The 14,090-nt window shown below is 39.6% G+C and overlaps 2 protein-coding genes across 3 annotated transcripts in view; one reads left to right on the forward strand and one right to left on the reverse strand.

Annotated features, from left to right (window-relative positions):
• LOC133848688 (serine/threonine-protein kinase minibrain) overlaps positions 1 to 13,481 on the reverse strand; it is a 30,048-nt gene extending 16,567 nt beyond the window's left edge. The window contains exons 1-3 of one of the 2 annotated variants that reach the window (XM_062284343.1): positions 13,339 to 13,481; positions 11,740 to 11,865; positions 1,906 to 3,365 (exon numbers count right to left, since the gene is read on the reverse strand). In XM_062284343.1, the coding sequence (XP_062140327.1) occupies positions 1,906 to 1,963 (58 nt within the window). In that variant the 5' untranslated portion in view covers positions 1,964 to 3,365; positions 11,740 to 11,865; positions 13,339 to 13,481. Of the gene's footprint in view, positions 1 to 1,905; positions 3,366 to 11,739; positions 11,866 to 12,517; positions 12,870 to 13,338 lie in introns of those variants that run through there. The other variant, XM_062284342.1, reaches the window with a different exon arrangement.
• LOC133849066 (uncharacterized) lies at positions 8,249 to 9,258 on the forward strand. The gene has a single exon (XM_062284916.1). It carries the CDS (start codon positions 8,329 to 8,331, stop codon positions 9,097 to 9,099), a length of 771 nt encoding a protein of 256 aa, XP_062140900.1. The 5' UTR covers positions 8,249 to 8,328; the 3' UTR covers positions 9,100 to 9,258.
• Positions 13,482 to 14,090: the final 609 nt, after the last annotated feature.

The raw sequence follows: 14,090 nt of genomic DNA on the forward strand, positions 1-14,090 counted from the left end.
CCTTGTGGCGTCTATCGAGCGACCGCCGCCTGAGCCCAAAAATAGTTGCGACGACATTTTCACATCGCAGCAGAAATGCGCCGCAAGGAAGGAGGAAGAGTGTGTGTGTGTGCAATATTGCGATGCTCAATGCGAATGTGGGAAACTAAAGAATGTTATCACTAAAACTGGATTACTAGCGACACTTGTCACCACACATCCGGCGCACTTTCCCCTTCCCTCCCCCTTTCTCTCTCTCTCTCTGTCGGTCATACTGCAAGTAAGTGACTCACATGAATGACCCATGAATGATTGCAATTGTTGTCGCCGCACAGTTCAGAATTTACAATCACTTGACAAATTGCCGGGCAGACGGCGCCCCCGGAGCTTCAACAACCACCCGAGCGACCTCTCTCTTGTCTTTTCTTCCCTCCTCCATTCGTGGAAAAAAATTCACTAGATTATAACATCATCATCATTATCAACAACAACCACTATAACGGAAAAGCGTCATATTGACGCTTTAGTCACGACAGGAAAACCAAACAAAATCGCAAAAGGTGCGAAAAACGATAACAGCGGCGAGTGAGATACCAACAGGTGCAGTCAAGCAACAACTGAGTGCTACGGAACTCAAATCTGGCAGAAATTGTAGCAGAAAAAAACATGCATTTATAAACTATACTTAATCACAATAAATATTGTTTCTTTTTAGAATGCAGTAAAGAACTTGTTAATGCCTTTTTTCTAAGTTTCTTCTTCGCAACATTCAGCTTATTAGCAAAGCATTCCCCCATTAACAATTCGTAATGATTGCAATAAGAATGCTGACTGCTATGAAACAACAAGCTGAAGCCAAACGAAGAGCTGAATGCTATGAAAGCATTTATTAGCTTAAGGACTCCAAAGCACTTGTTTTGTGCGTATGCACAGTGGGCGATTTGGTCTCGCTAGCGGCATTTAATTCAAATTTTCAAATTTAAAAAACCGTTAATATTTTTTCACATATCGATAGCAGATGCTTTGATTAGATTTTTAAAAGCTTTTTAAAAGCTCTACGATGAACTGATCATCAGCTGTGAACGGTCAAACACACGAAATGATTTTGCAAAGAGCTCTAGAAAATTCTTTCTTTTTTCGTGCATTGATTTCGAATTCCTCGGAAATTTACAATTTTTAGTAAATTTGTTAGAAGTTTGGTTTTTTATTATATTCAAGGTATGTATTTCCAAAAAAAATCAATGTTTGTGACCGGTCTATAAATGTGTAGCTCATAAAACGTAGTGGTAATTCAGTGTATTAACAACGAGTCCGGATTAGCGTACACCTGTCTTTCGTGGAGTCGAACTTACTTTATTCAAGTGGATTCAGTCTAACTCTTTAATTAGCCGAAAGTGTGAATCAGTGGCGTCCAAAATGTGTAATATTAACTGCTAGTACCTGCTAGCCTTCAAACTATGGTACTTTTTAGACACAGTGTTAGTAGCAAAAAAGGTATCTTTTTTTAGTATTGCACTCAGAAGTCATCCCATTTTTTTCCATCATCCCATCATTTTTTAAATAAAGTTTATATATGAAATATGTTAATTGAAGTTCAAATAAAATAAAAGTACAACAAAATTTTAAATTTAAAAAAAAAATTTTTTTAATTATAAAAAAAATAAAAATTCAAATTAAAAAAAAAATATTTTTTAACTTAAAAAATTCTGATTTTTCTCTGATCAGTGAAAAAAAAACCGACTGAAGACATCTATTTTAGTTTAGAAGTTATTAATTAAATGCCGCTAGCGAGACCAAATCGCCCACTGTGTTATGTTGTGAATGCAATTCCTACTTTCTCAATGATCCCAATAAGAAGCAATGTACCAAACAAAAAAGCTGAATGCTATGTAGGTATTCTCTACATATCGTTAATCGATTACTTACATTTCTGTTTGTTCTTATCCATAACGGCGCCGCTATTCGTATCCTCCAATCTATACATGTGGCTGCTGTTGTTGTTGCTGGTTTAATGTTTATAATGATGAATTGCAGAGTGTAGTATACCTAATTATAGGTACATACATATACTTATATATCCAGTTAATCCAGATATATCTCTATATTTCTATATATATTGCGTTTTATTTGATCATAAATGGTAAATGTGTTTAGTTTTTCTTTCTTTTTTTTTTTTTTGTTTTGTTGATTTGGTAATGAAATTACAAATTAAATTAACGTTGTTGCAGCAGTTAATCGGGGTTTTTTTTTGTCGTTGTTAATTTGGTAACTGATTTTGTTTTGTTTGTTTGTTCGCGTATGTAATTTATATATATATAGATGTATATATATTATATTTTTTTGGATTTCTCTTCGATTTCTCAAATACTTTTTTGCTTATCCGCTTTTCGCATTTATGTATGTGTATATTGTATGTATTTTATCCTTCTTCGATCTCGCTTTTTGTTTTGTTTTTGTTTAAAGTAATGAACACACTTTTTAAGTCTTTTGTTGGATTTTTGCTTTGAATGTTGTGTATGTCTATGTTATGTTGCTGTTATGTTACTGTTACTGTTATGTTATTGGTGTTGCTGCTGTTGTTGTTGTTCTTCTTCTTGTTGTTGTTGTTACATTCCTGCTGCCGCTGTTATTGTTATTATTCTTCATATGTGAATAAATTTCGGTGCAATTTTTATGACAATGATGACGTTGCGCATTTCATTTCATTTTACTTCATTTATTTACACACACACTCGCGCACTCTGTTTTACAATAATATCTGTTTCATTGCAAGAACAATGCAAATCCATTACACACACACACACATGTGCGTATATCCGTGTGCGTGCGTGTGTGTGTGTGTGCGCGCGGGCGCCCAAAACGAAAACAAAAACAAACACAACACTTTCTTCTTTTCTCGCTCTCGCTCGCGGACGCTCTTGTTCTCTCTCTCTCACTGGCACACACACACTACGAAATGTGAGCGCCTCTCAGGAGAGGGAAAGAGAGAGAAATATGATGTTGGCTGGTCAATGCCGCCGCCAGATGCCGAAAAAGCTACTTTATAATTTCCCCTTAAGTTATTGTTGTGGTCGTGAGTTTATTACTGTTGTTGTTGTTGATCTTTTTGCGGTTATTACTTAAATTGTTGTTGTTGTTAGTTTTAATACAAAGTACTGATGTGCACATTTTGCATGGGAACAAACATTTCACGAGAAGCAAAACCAATTTTAACCAAACACACACAAATTACACGCACGATTATTATTATTATGATTATATTATTAGCTTTTGAACACAATTGTTGTTGATGGATTTTCCAGTTGATGGTTGTTTGCTGTTGTTTTGGTTTTTACACTTTTTATTATTTTTTTTTGTTTTACTTGATTTGTTGTCGTCGTCGAGAGCTGCAAAGAAAAATAGAATAAAGAAAAGCTTAGTTGGGCATTTTATAAACAATACAAACAAAGACACACACAGACATATGTATAGTATTCAAAGTGCAATAATTCAATAACATTTTGCGCGGCGCAAAAGAAACCAAATAAAGGAAAAACACGCGCTGCTCACACGCTGCTCTCGCTCGCTGGCCTCCAAGAACTCATACACACACACATACACAAACACTTGTTCGCTCTCTTTGCAAACTGAACTCTCTCTCTCAAGCTATCTTCGCAAGCACGCGCGCTCTCAGAGCTCGGCAGGTGAACGAACGACACGCGACGCATGTGAGTCGCAGTAAATGTTCATGACTGTCGCTTGTGTGTGTTTGTATGTGTGTTCTAGCAGCTTGAGCCATGAGCAAGTTTGCATACATGTATGTGTCTGTGTTTAGCTTGAGCTCCACGCGCACACACACACACACACACGTTCAGTCATTGCAACATACACAGAGAGAGGGCGAGAGAGAAACAGCAAGAGTGAGACGTACACAGACTTTGTCTGGCATAGAAAGCCTGACTCAAAGCTCTGTGCTATGTCACAGCTGTTAAGCGCCCTCTGTGTTGTTACCAAGCAAAGAAAGTTTTTAGTATTATTTTTTATTATAATTAGATGTGTGTTTGCTGTGTGCGCACAAATGTTTTAATGAGTTGAACAGTCAATTCACTTGGCCTGGCACCCCTGACACATACAAGCTCACATACATACATACAAACAGTCTCGCAAGTGAGCGGCAAATACGTTTTGCTGTTGTTGTTATTGTGGTGAAAGTGGTCGCAGTTAAAAGCTGTGTTGCCGTTGCCTTTGTTGTTGTTATTCTGACATACTATTTTGGCATTTGTTTTCGCTTTGCCGTTGCCATGCAAATGCGCGCCAGCGTTGCCACACTGTTGCAATTCTGCAGAAAAACATATTACTCACTCATACACAAACACACACATTACATTGCAATCTTAAAAAAAAAAAAGAAACAAACAAACCAGTTCTCCATCCCATGAATGATTCTTTCAGTTTCTGATTCACACGGTGCAAAAAAAAATACAAGGAGGGGAAAAAACATTTGGCGGATGCGTCACGGCGACGCGACGACATTCAAATGGCATCTGATAATCATCATCGACAACACTGGCCAACACAACATGCAACACACTATTCGAGTGATCCATCAAAATCACAGCCAGTTAAACACTAACTTGCTTTGTGCGTATGCTCGTCGTCGTCGTCGTGTTTGCTGCTTATCAATTGCACGAGTTCTGCTTGTGACCGATCGATAGATCAAGTCCAGTCCAGTTGTGACGTCACAACATTTACTCTAATGTCGCAGCAATCAGCTTGTGTTTGCATGTATAATTCAAACATAAGCAACAGAGAGCTTTGAGTCTGTGTGCGTATTTTTAGTCAGGGCAGCAACAACTTTTGCATGCATCATAATTTATTTTTGGTCGGCGCGATTCAAAATTCAACAGCGCCCCCCACGCACAGAATCCCACACAACGACAACGACGCCAATTAAATTTCACGCGCAGCTGGCAACTCTGCTTCTTTTTTTCTTGCTTTTTTTTTTGTGGGTGGCCGTTGCTCCTTTCCCCCCTCGCTATCCACAATGTATCAACGAACCGCCATCTCCTGCTATTCGAGTGCATTAGTCGAGAGAAAAGAAAAGAAAACAGAAAACTTAACGATCCAGCACCGTTTGACGTCAGCGCAGAGTGAGCGAGCGCGTGCTCTTCTGCTTTCGCTTTACTCTCCCACTCTTATGCTCTCCTCCGCTCTCTTTAGCTGGCCAAGCCACCCACCACCAGCAACAACAACAACAATAACAACGCACGCATGCTCTAGTCAAAGCAGACGAAGAAGAAGCGCGCGTTATGCGTGACCCAAATAGTTGTTGCTCGGCTCTTCTTTCTTATTGCTCGTATATTATAGAATTTGGGCTATATTATACTTTTCTTTATTGAATCAATTCAAATTAAATTCATCAAATATTCGCACACACACAAACACAAACACATAGGCAAGCAAGTCTTTTGCGCAACATGTGGGCGACAACAACAACAAAACTACATTTTGGTTATTGAATATTATACGAGCTGCTGCTGCTGCTTTCTCACTCTTTCCCACTCGCGCTCTCCCTTCCTGTGTACGTGTGCATGCGTGCGAGTGTCTGTGCTGTCTGTGTGTTAGTGTGTTCCCATTTCTTTTTGTATTTTTGGTACTAAAAATACTTTGTAGGCGTTTTCGGTGCGCGCTGTTTGCGCTGATTAGCCACAAAATAAAAAACGACAGCAACTACAGCAACAACAACATTAAACGGTTTTTTTTGCGCTTTTGAAAGCATTTTCTTTTACTTTTTTAATGGCCTGGGATTGCACAAGTGGCGGAGTAAGCGAAGGGCCAAGACCGGGGGAGGGAGGAAGTGAGGCGGGCAGAGTAAGTGAGAGCAGATGCTTTCTATTGTTGTTGTCTCTGTCTTGCGCTTAAGTGCGTAACGGAATGCCCGCTGGCAACAAAACAAATACAAATACAGACACGCCGACAGACAGTCACACATACAGCAACAGAATTTACATTCTCGCTTCGTTTATTATACACTCACATACATTCTCTTATTTTTGTTGCTGTCGTTGTTGTTGTTTGGTTCAAAGTTCAATGACCGATTTCGCCGCAACGAATTCGGCGGCGCAGTCGCCAAACGACAAAGCGAAAAAAGAGTCGCGCAAGCTTTGTTTGCGCTTTTGTCGTCGTCGTCGTCGCCGCCGCCGCTGTTTGCTGCTGCTGTTGCTTACTAAACACACACAAGGTCAGCGCAATAAAAAAACCATACACTCACACACACAAAGTCGCTGTCGCTCTTGCGCCCCGAAGCGCAATAGCACAAAAATATAATAAGCATTAATTAAAGCGACAGAAAACATAAGGAGAGGAAGCAGCAAACACACATCAAATGAAAACAGCAACTGGCCCTGTAATCGCTAATCGATAACTGCTGTTTATCGAAATATTCGCACTAACAAAAACAAAGCTTTGCCGCCGCCATATTGCAGTCAGAATTCTCATTACACATGCATATGCGTGCGTGTGACGTTCTGCCTGTCTGTGTGTGAGTGTGTGCGTGAGTTCATCAATGACAACAACGACGACGACGGCGACGCTTGGCTTTGACACTGGCATTGAAATTGCTAGTCGGCTGCGTTGAGTGATCATGCAAACAATAATAATAACAACAACAACAACAGTGACGACGACGACGTCAACAGCAAGTGCAGTTCGTAGAATAAATTCCAATTAGATATTTCCGACTCGCGACTCTCCAATTCCAATTGCGACTTTGCAAGAACGTTGTTTATATTATTGTTATTATTTCGGTTTATTCTATACACACACACATTCACATGCTATCGTCTGCGCTCTCACATGTGTTCTCTCCCTGTCTCTCTCTCACTCTTCAGCTATCAGTTGCTCTGGTTCGCTTGCTTGCGCTGATTAGAATAATAGCACAACAAAAGAAATGACGTTTCTTTATTTTCGGAATACTTTCACCTCCTCTTCATTATCGTCGTCGTCGTCGTCTTCGTCCCACGACAATGACGCGACACTTTTTCGCACACATCGCGCATATCTTTGTGTATTTGTTGTGGCGCTTTTAAAGCGCAGTTCCAGTCAGCGCCACCCACCGACAACGACAACGACAGCAACTGCGACAGCGACGTCGACTGCGACGCTAGCAGCGACAGCGGCAGCACGTGTAAAGTGTCTGTCAACTTTGTTTTGAATGCATTTCGTGTGATCAAATAACCCTTAGCCAACGTCCCCTTCCCCTCCCCTTCCCCAACGCCTACTCTCTGTCCCACCCACCAAGAGTCTCGACTCACGTGTCTGCGTTGCGTTTCTTGTTATTGTTGTTGTTATTTCGATTTGGCAGCGTCGTCATCGCGTTCAGTTGCTGCGCAATAAAAATCAAAAGGCCCCAATACACAATTTTGTACACATTTAAAACGCATTTAACTAATCTGCGCTTTTAAGTGGCACTGCAATGAGCTGCGTCGCACAGGTGCTAATGCAATACTTCTCTCTCTATCTCTCTCTCTTCCTCACACGCATTTAAGCGTCTTCATTCATCTCATTTGCATTTAACAGTGGCTACTTAACAGCGTGAAGTCCTGTTAATTGCAGTGCACAAGAACAGAAGCCAAAGCAAGCATCATCGATAACATGGAGCAAGTTAGTATTTATTTAGTAATAGTTATCGATGACATGGGGTAAGCTGAATGGTATTTATTTAGCACCAAGTGATCAATAAATAAGCGATTAAAATCTTCAAAAAATTTAAAAAGAATAAATTTAAAAAATTAGTAATGCAATTTGCATAGCTTCGCACCCATTTTTATTATAAATTTTTCTGTTTCGGTTTCATCTCGATAAAATATCGGATGACTGAAATTATATACCCTAAAAGTATATTCGATATTTCTACGTTTGTTATCGATATTGTCACATAGTTATTTTTTTTATTTTTATTTTTTTTTACATGAGGCAAATGTGACATTTGAAATGAATAATGAATGAATGAATGAAACGGAGCATAAAAATGTCTAAACAATTTTTATTTTATGGTTTTTCTATTTTAAATTTATATATAAAATATGGATAACAAATTTAAAATTAAGAATTATTCCTTCTTTCTTTATTCCTTTCTTTCTTTTAATAAATACTCAATAATATTGGAAACCACAAATTCTTATATAAAAATGATAATATTTCTACTTTACCCCAATAATAAAGTTTTAATAGCAAGACTTTAATATTGATTTGACATATGTAAGGTAAAAAAATAATAGATATACATGTTCGTTTTCGCCCTGTATAAACTATTTCCCTTCGAGAGACGCTGGGATATCAATTTCAAAAACGATTTGAGAGATTCGGAATATGAATTGGATTTGTTGGATTGTTCTAATCCTGTTGCTGCCACAAGCGCACTTTGAGGAGCAGGTGGCCGACGAGGAAGCAACTGATGAGGAAGTCGACGACGACGTCTCAATCTCAATCTCAACGACAACGCAATGCAACTTGAAAAGGTCCACAGACATGGACATGGACATCGTTATCGCAAAGATGGCAGCAAAGGCGGCACAGGAGGCCACAGCAGCCAACGATGAGCAATCGCATGCCGCAGCCTTGGCCTCGAAGCAGGTGAAAATGCAGTTGGCTGAGAAGGCGAAGCAAGCCTCCAAGTCCGTGCAAGCGGTTGTCACCTGTAAGCGAGCCTATGTCAACGCATTGCACGATGAGCTGCGTTCGGCGGAAGCATTTCGCTCACAAGTGCAGACTTCGCTGCAGCACACCGAGTGCCATAGACAGAAGGTCGAGCATGGTATCAAGGCATCGAGTGAGCATATCAAGCGACTTGCTCACCTGAGGGAGTCGCTCCATCGCAACATTTGTGGCGGCATCGCCAGCCTAAGCAAGTTGGTACAGGCGGGCTGCGATGAGAAGCGTCAAATGATTGCGGCCGCCAAGCGACGCAACAATCGTCTGCAATCCCAAATCGATAACATGCGTCGCGGCTGCGAACAGATCAAGGCGGCGGCCTATCAAGCGGCTCGTGCTGCTGTCGAGGCCAGGAAGAAAGCCGAGGCAGCAGTTGAACGAAGTTGTCAACAAAATAATGGCATACAAATTCAGCGCCAATTCGATTAAGTGGAAGAAGAAAGCTTCCATGTGCTTTTGAGCTTTTGAAAGTTCATTGTTAATATTTTAAAAATTGTGAAATTTATTTATATTGAAATTTGTGTTAAATAAGCAACATTGAGTAAGCTCTCCAATAATCTTATTTAAGCTTTCGATTAATTAAATAAGTGTATTTACTCAATTTCAATGCTTCAAAATGTGCTTTTGAGCGAAAATGCATTGTTAATATATTGAAAATTGGGAAATTTATATTGAAATTTGTGTTAAATAAGAAGAAACGTTGAGTAAACTCTCCAAATCTTATTTAAGCGCCAAAAAGCTAAATCTTTAAATTCAGGATTCGATTAATTGAATAAATTATAGCTTCAATGTGCTTATGAGCGAAAGTTCATAAATAATATTTTGAATTTTGTGTTTAATAAGAAACATTGAGTAAGATTTCCGATAATCAGAATTATCCACTCAAAAACTGAATTTCTCAATCAGTTCAGAAAATCCAACTGCTCGACTAATCCCAACAACTTCGATACTTGAATATAATTTTAAATTCTATTTTTTACTCGCTAAAGGAATTGGGTTCCCTCTTGGAATTAGCAATATTCCAAAACTTTTCTCTATATAACATATAATTTAAATTAATTATACTATTTTGAATCTCTTTTTTTCTCCGTTCGAATTAAGGTTAAACTTTCTGCCACAAAAGCGTCTTTCTAGTCTTATTTGTATTAATGCAAAACATTTAATATTGATACGATCAATGTCAGTAGATTAATATCTTCTATGCTCTCTCTCTCTCTTTCTCTTGTTTTCAATATCTTGTATCTATAATTTGTATTGAAAAATGTGGCACTGTTGTTGCACCTGTTTGTGGTGAATGCATTTAGCGTTTACTATATTTTTTTCCTTTTGCTACGACGCTTTCTTATGCATCTTAGTTGCGTTTATTGTTTGTGTTTCGTGTTGTTTATGTGGAAAAGTATTGTTTTGCATTATTCCGCTAAAATGCGTGAGCGTATTTCCAGTGAAAAATGGTCAGTCAAACAGGCAGGCAGGCAGGCAGAAGCAATAACAAATAACAACTAACGACATAAACAAACCGAAAATGCAAGGGCAAATAAAACGCAAGAGGAGTAAAAGTCACGAAGCACGAAACACAAGGCACGAGTCACGAGACAAACACCATGAGTGCAAGGGCAGAAGCAAAAGAAGAAGCAGAGGCAATGACCCAACGTAACTGAACAAACGCATCTCGCATCGCAACATTTGTTCAATGTGACCAATTGCCAAACAGCTGCTGTTGCTGGCGCCCTCTACTGTCCAGCTGTTGACGACCATGCGGACTGCACATTGACTGCAGTTGGCTGAAGCAAAAGTCCGAGGACTAAACGGGGAGAGCGAGAGAACGAGAGGTGGCTATTCTGCTGCTGTTGCTGCCGCTGCCGCCGGCAACGTTGTTGAAAACTTTTGCTTTGAGCTCGCGAGCAATGCGAGAGAGAGCAAAATATTATTGCGCGCACACTTGTACCTTGCGCGCGCTCACTCTCTCTCTCTCCCTCTCTCAGAAAACGAATCCCTTGTGTCTACTGCTGTTGTTGTTCTTGGTGAACAACACACAAACTGTAATTAAAATGCAGTCTGCAAAATACTGAGCACGCGAGAGAGAAACAACGCTCGCTCTTTGCTCTCTTATCATGGGCAAACATATGTCTGGCTGGCTCTCTTTGTTTATGTGTGTGTTTCTCAATTAAACAATTTAGTTATAATTTCAATTAGCATTTATGCATGCGTTCAAAAACAACAACAAGACTAACGACAAATACAAATAAAAGCAGCGTCGTTAACTCACTCTTTGTGCAGACAACACGTCGTCGACGTCGTCGCTGGTAAAGGGAGAGTGAGTGAGAGAGCAGAATGAGAGCGCCAGCCTGCCTGGCTGTGTTGTAGTTGTAGCTGTACACGGCCGTCTACCTATACTTCTATATAATATGTACATATGTATGTGTATATTTTTATATTCATGTGTATGTTTTGCTGTTTCAACTTCAATGACGCGCTGCTCGTTCGTCAGCCGCTGCAGCAGCGCTGCTGCCCCCTCTCTCTGTTCGCTCGCTCGTTCGTTCTGATGGCGTCAATGGCTTTTTTATTTAATTCTTGTTTGCCTTTTGCCAGCATTGTGTGTGCGTGTGTCTGTGTTTGTGTGTGTGTTTCTGATGCGCTGTTACCTGGCGTGCACACACACACACACACACACACACATGTATGCAAACAGACGCTCACTCATTTACAGACCGCAAGCAAAAACCACATGCCTTCGTTCCAATCAGAAACAGAAAAAAGAATTGCACACACACACATACATAGGTACACGCAGAGAGGTAGAGAGAGCGAGAGAAAAATGCCGGCAACAAATCCAATATGTTTGTGGACCAATACATAGAGCAAGCAGCAGCAGCAGCAGTGATGGTGACAGCGCTGCCACCGTATGCGCGCAAAATGTAACACAGTGGCAACGCCGGCAGCGACGTTGCGTTGACGCCAGCAGCAGAGCGGCATCGCCAATTCAACATAACCAAACAAATTTGATGCTGCTGATGAGACGCAACACACACACACACAAACATACATGTATTAATAAAAGGCAGCACTTACATTTTGACTGATGATTGTTGTCGTTGTTGTTGTCAATGCTGTTTATGCTTTTGCTGTTGTTGTTGCAGCTGCTCTTTATTTGCAATTAACGTTGTTGTTGCTGTTGTATTATTATTGTTGTTGTTGCTGTGGGTAATATTAAAAACATGTTTCACTTGGATTCAAACGGCGATGCTGCTGCTGCGCTGCTTCTCCTTCTGCTTACCAACACACGCACACACATGCAGGCATATGTATGTTTGTGTGTGTGTGTGTGTGTGTGTATACACTTGGATTTTGTTTTTGTTGTTTTTCACGCTGAAAACGTTTTTAAAATGTACATATATAAATTCATATAAAAACAGCAAAAGAGAGATGCAGAGAGAGCGGGCGAGACATTAAAACATATTCAACAATAAACTTTAGCACATACAAAAAAAAAAAAACAGAAAAAATGCTGTCGCACGCATACACAGACAGCTAAGGCGACAGCAGCAGCAGCAGCGACGACGCTGCGGCTTTCAAAAGAGCGCGTCGCAACAGCGGAGGAGGCGGAAAGCAAAAAGAAAAAGAAATGCTCACAGACAATTCCATTATTGTTATTTTTCGATTGCTTTTCCGATAACTAAATGCACTTTTTTGTGAACAGCCAACTTTAGTTTTAGTTAAAAAAAAAACATAGAAGAGGAGAAAATACCGCAACACAATAACAAAAAATAATGCACACACACACAAACGCGACGGCAGCCGATAACGAGAACGGGCCGACGACGACGTCGTCTATAATATTTTCACCAACCTTTTTACTGCTGCTGCTGCAGCGTTTGTTGGAACCATGCGCAAGAAAAAACGACGGGCAACAAAAAAAATGAAAAAAACACGGTAGGCAGCAAAGAGCGTTTTGTTAGTAGTTAAAGCAAGCTACATATGATGTACATTCTGTTTGTACTGCTTGCTTGTGTTGTTGCTGTTGTATTGTATTGTATAGCTTTCATATTTTGATATTTGTTGCCACCACACACATAATAATAATAATAAATAACGGGCGACGAGAGAAACCACGAAAAATCAACGACGACGACGGGACGACGACGAAAAACGCGCGCGCTCAACTCACGTCTGAACGGACCAAAGAGCAAAACGAAAATGAAGAGAAATACAAAATACCAAAATACCAGCAACGTGCAAAATACACATAAAATACTGCAAGCAAAGCAGTGCTGATAAGTGCTACAACACGCACTCACTCAATCGTGGGAAGTGTTGGAAACTGTTCGTTTGCTTGCATACACACACCCACACATTTATTGGAGACAGACATGCTGGAAATGCATTTTTATTACGAGTTTCATATACTTGTTTTGATTTTGTATTATTTATTCGGTTATTAGAGGTCGCCACTAACAAATCTACACAATTTTGTCAATTCAAATTTGCTTTATTAAGCGCTACTTAAGAGCTTGGCTTAAGATTTTTGACGCCAGTCTGCCTGCTGCTTCTTTCCACATATGTACATATGTATATACATATATATATACATATATGCTTTGCATCTTTCTTCTATGCGTTATTTAAAAATCACAAGCTGTCTGACAACACTGAGCACACCCGACAACGAACCTCCCGTTTGTAGATAAACAATTGCGTTATCGTGAAGTGCTAATTGAAATCAACATTATTTTAGTTTCCGAGCGTTTGCGTTTTAAAACAAATTCGAGTTTTTTATTTATTACTCCAGCCAGAGAGCAGGGCTGGCAATTGCCAATATTTGTTTACCAGTACTGGGTGGCAGTGTGACCACAAGTGCAGTTTCAGAAATATACCAAGTATAACACTTGCGTAAGACTTGGCTGGTTACACTTTTTGCTTGGGTCGGGCGCCGCTTTTTGAAAATGCTAGCTATCAATAATGCCAATGATGCTTATATATAATAAAATTTTTAGTGACTGATTTGATACTTTATTTGTATGTGTCTTCGAGTAAATCAAAAATGTGGTAAGCAATTTATTAATTTAAATGCGATACACGAAAATCTTTGTTTTTTTCTACGAATAGAGGTGAAATGAAGATTGGTAAGTGACAGCAGTACGATGTTGAAGACATACCAAAAGATACTGCATCTCTTAATTTTTATTAATGGCCACACTGACTGGGTGGGTGTCAACTATCGATGCAGCTGCCCAATCGAATGAAGCGGATGTATTATCAAACATGCACGACAAAAGTAGATAATGAATATGCATTGAATAAATACAATAGTGCATTATTGTTTATGGAAGTCACAAGTTTAATTTAGAAAATTATTGGATTACCGGCTGCAACTTATAGGCGAATGCATAGAGTGGAGGCGGTTCGATAGGCAATCACCAATT

This window comes from Drosophila sulfurigaster, chromosome X (genome assembly GCF_023558435.1).
Source record: "Drosophila sulfurigaster albostrigata strain 15112-1811.04 chromosome X, ASM2355843v2, whole genome shotgun sequence".
NCBI lineage: Eukaryota > Metazoa > Arthropoda > Insecta > Diptera > Drosophilidae > Drosophila > Drosophila sulfurigaster.

Excerpts from the sequence above, each read along its gene's own strand:
- LOC133849066 (XM_062284916.1), top strand. The coding sequence starts at position 8,329 with ATGAATTGGATTTGTTGGATTGTTCTAATCCTGTTGCTGCCACAAGCG.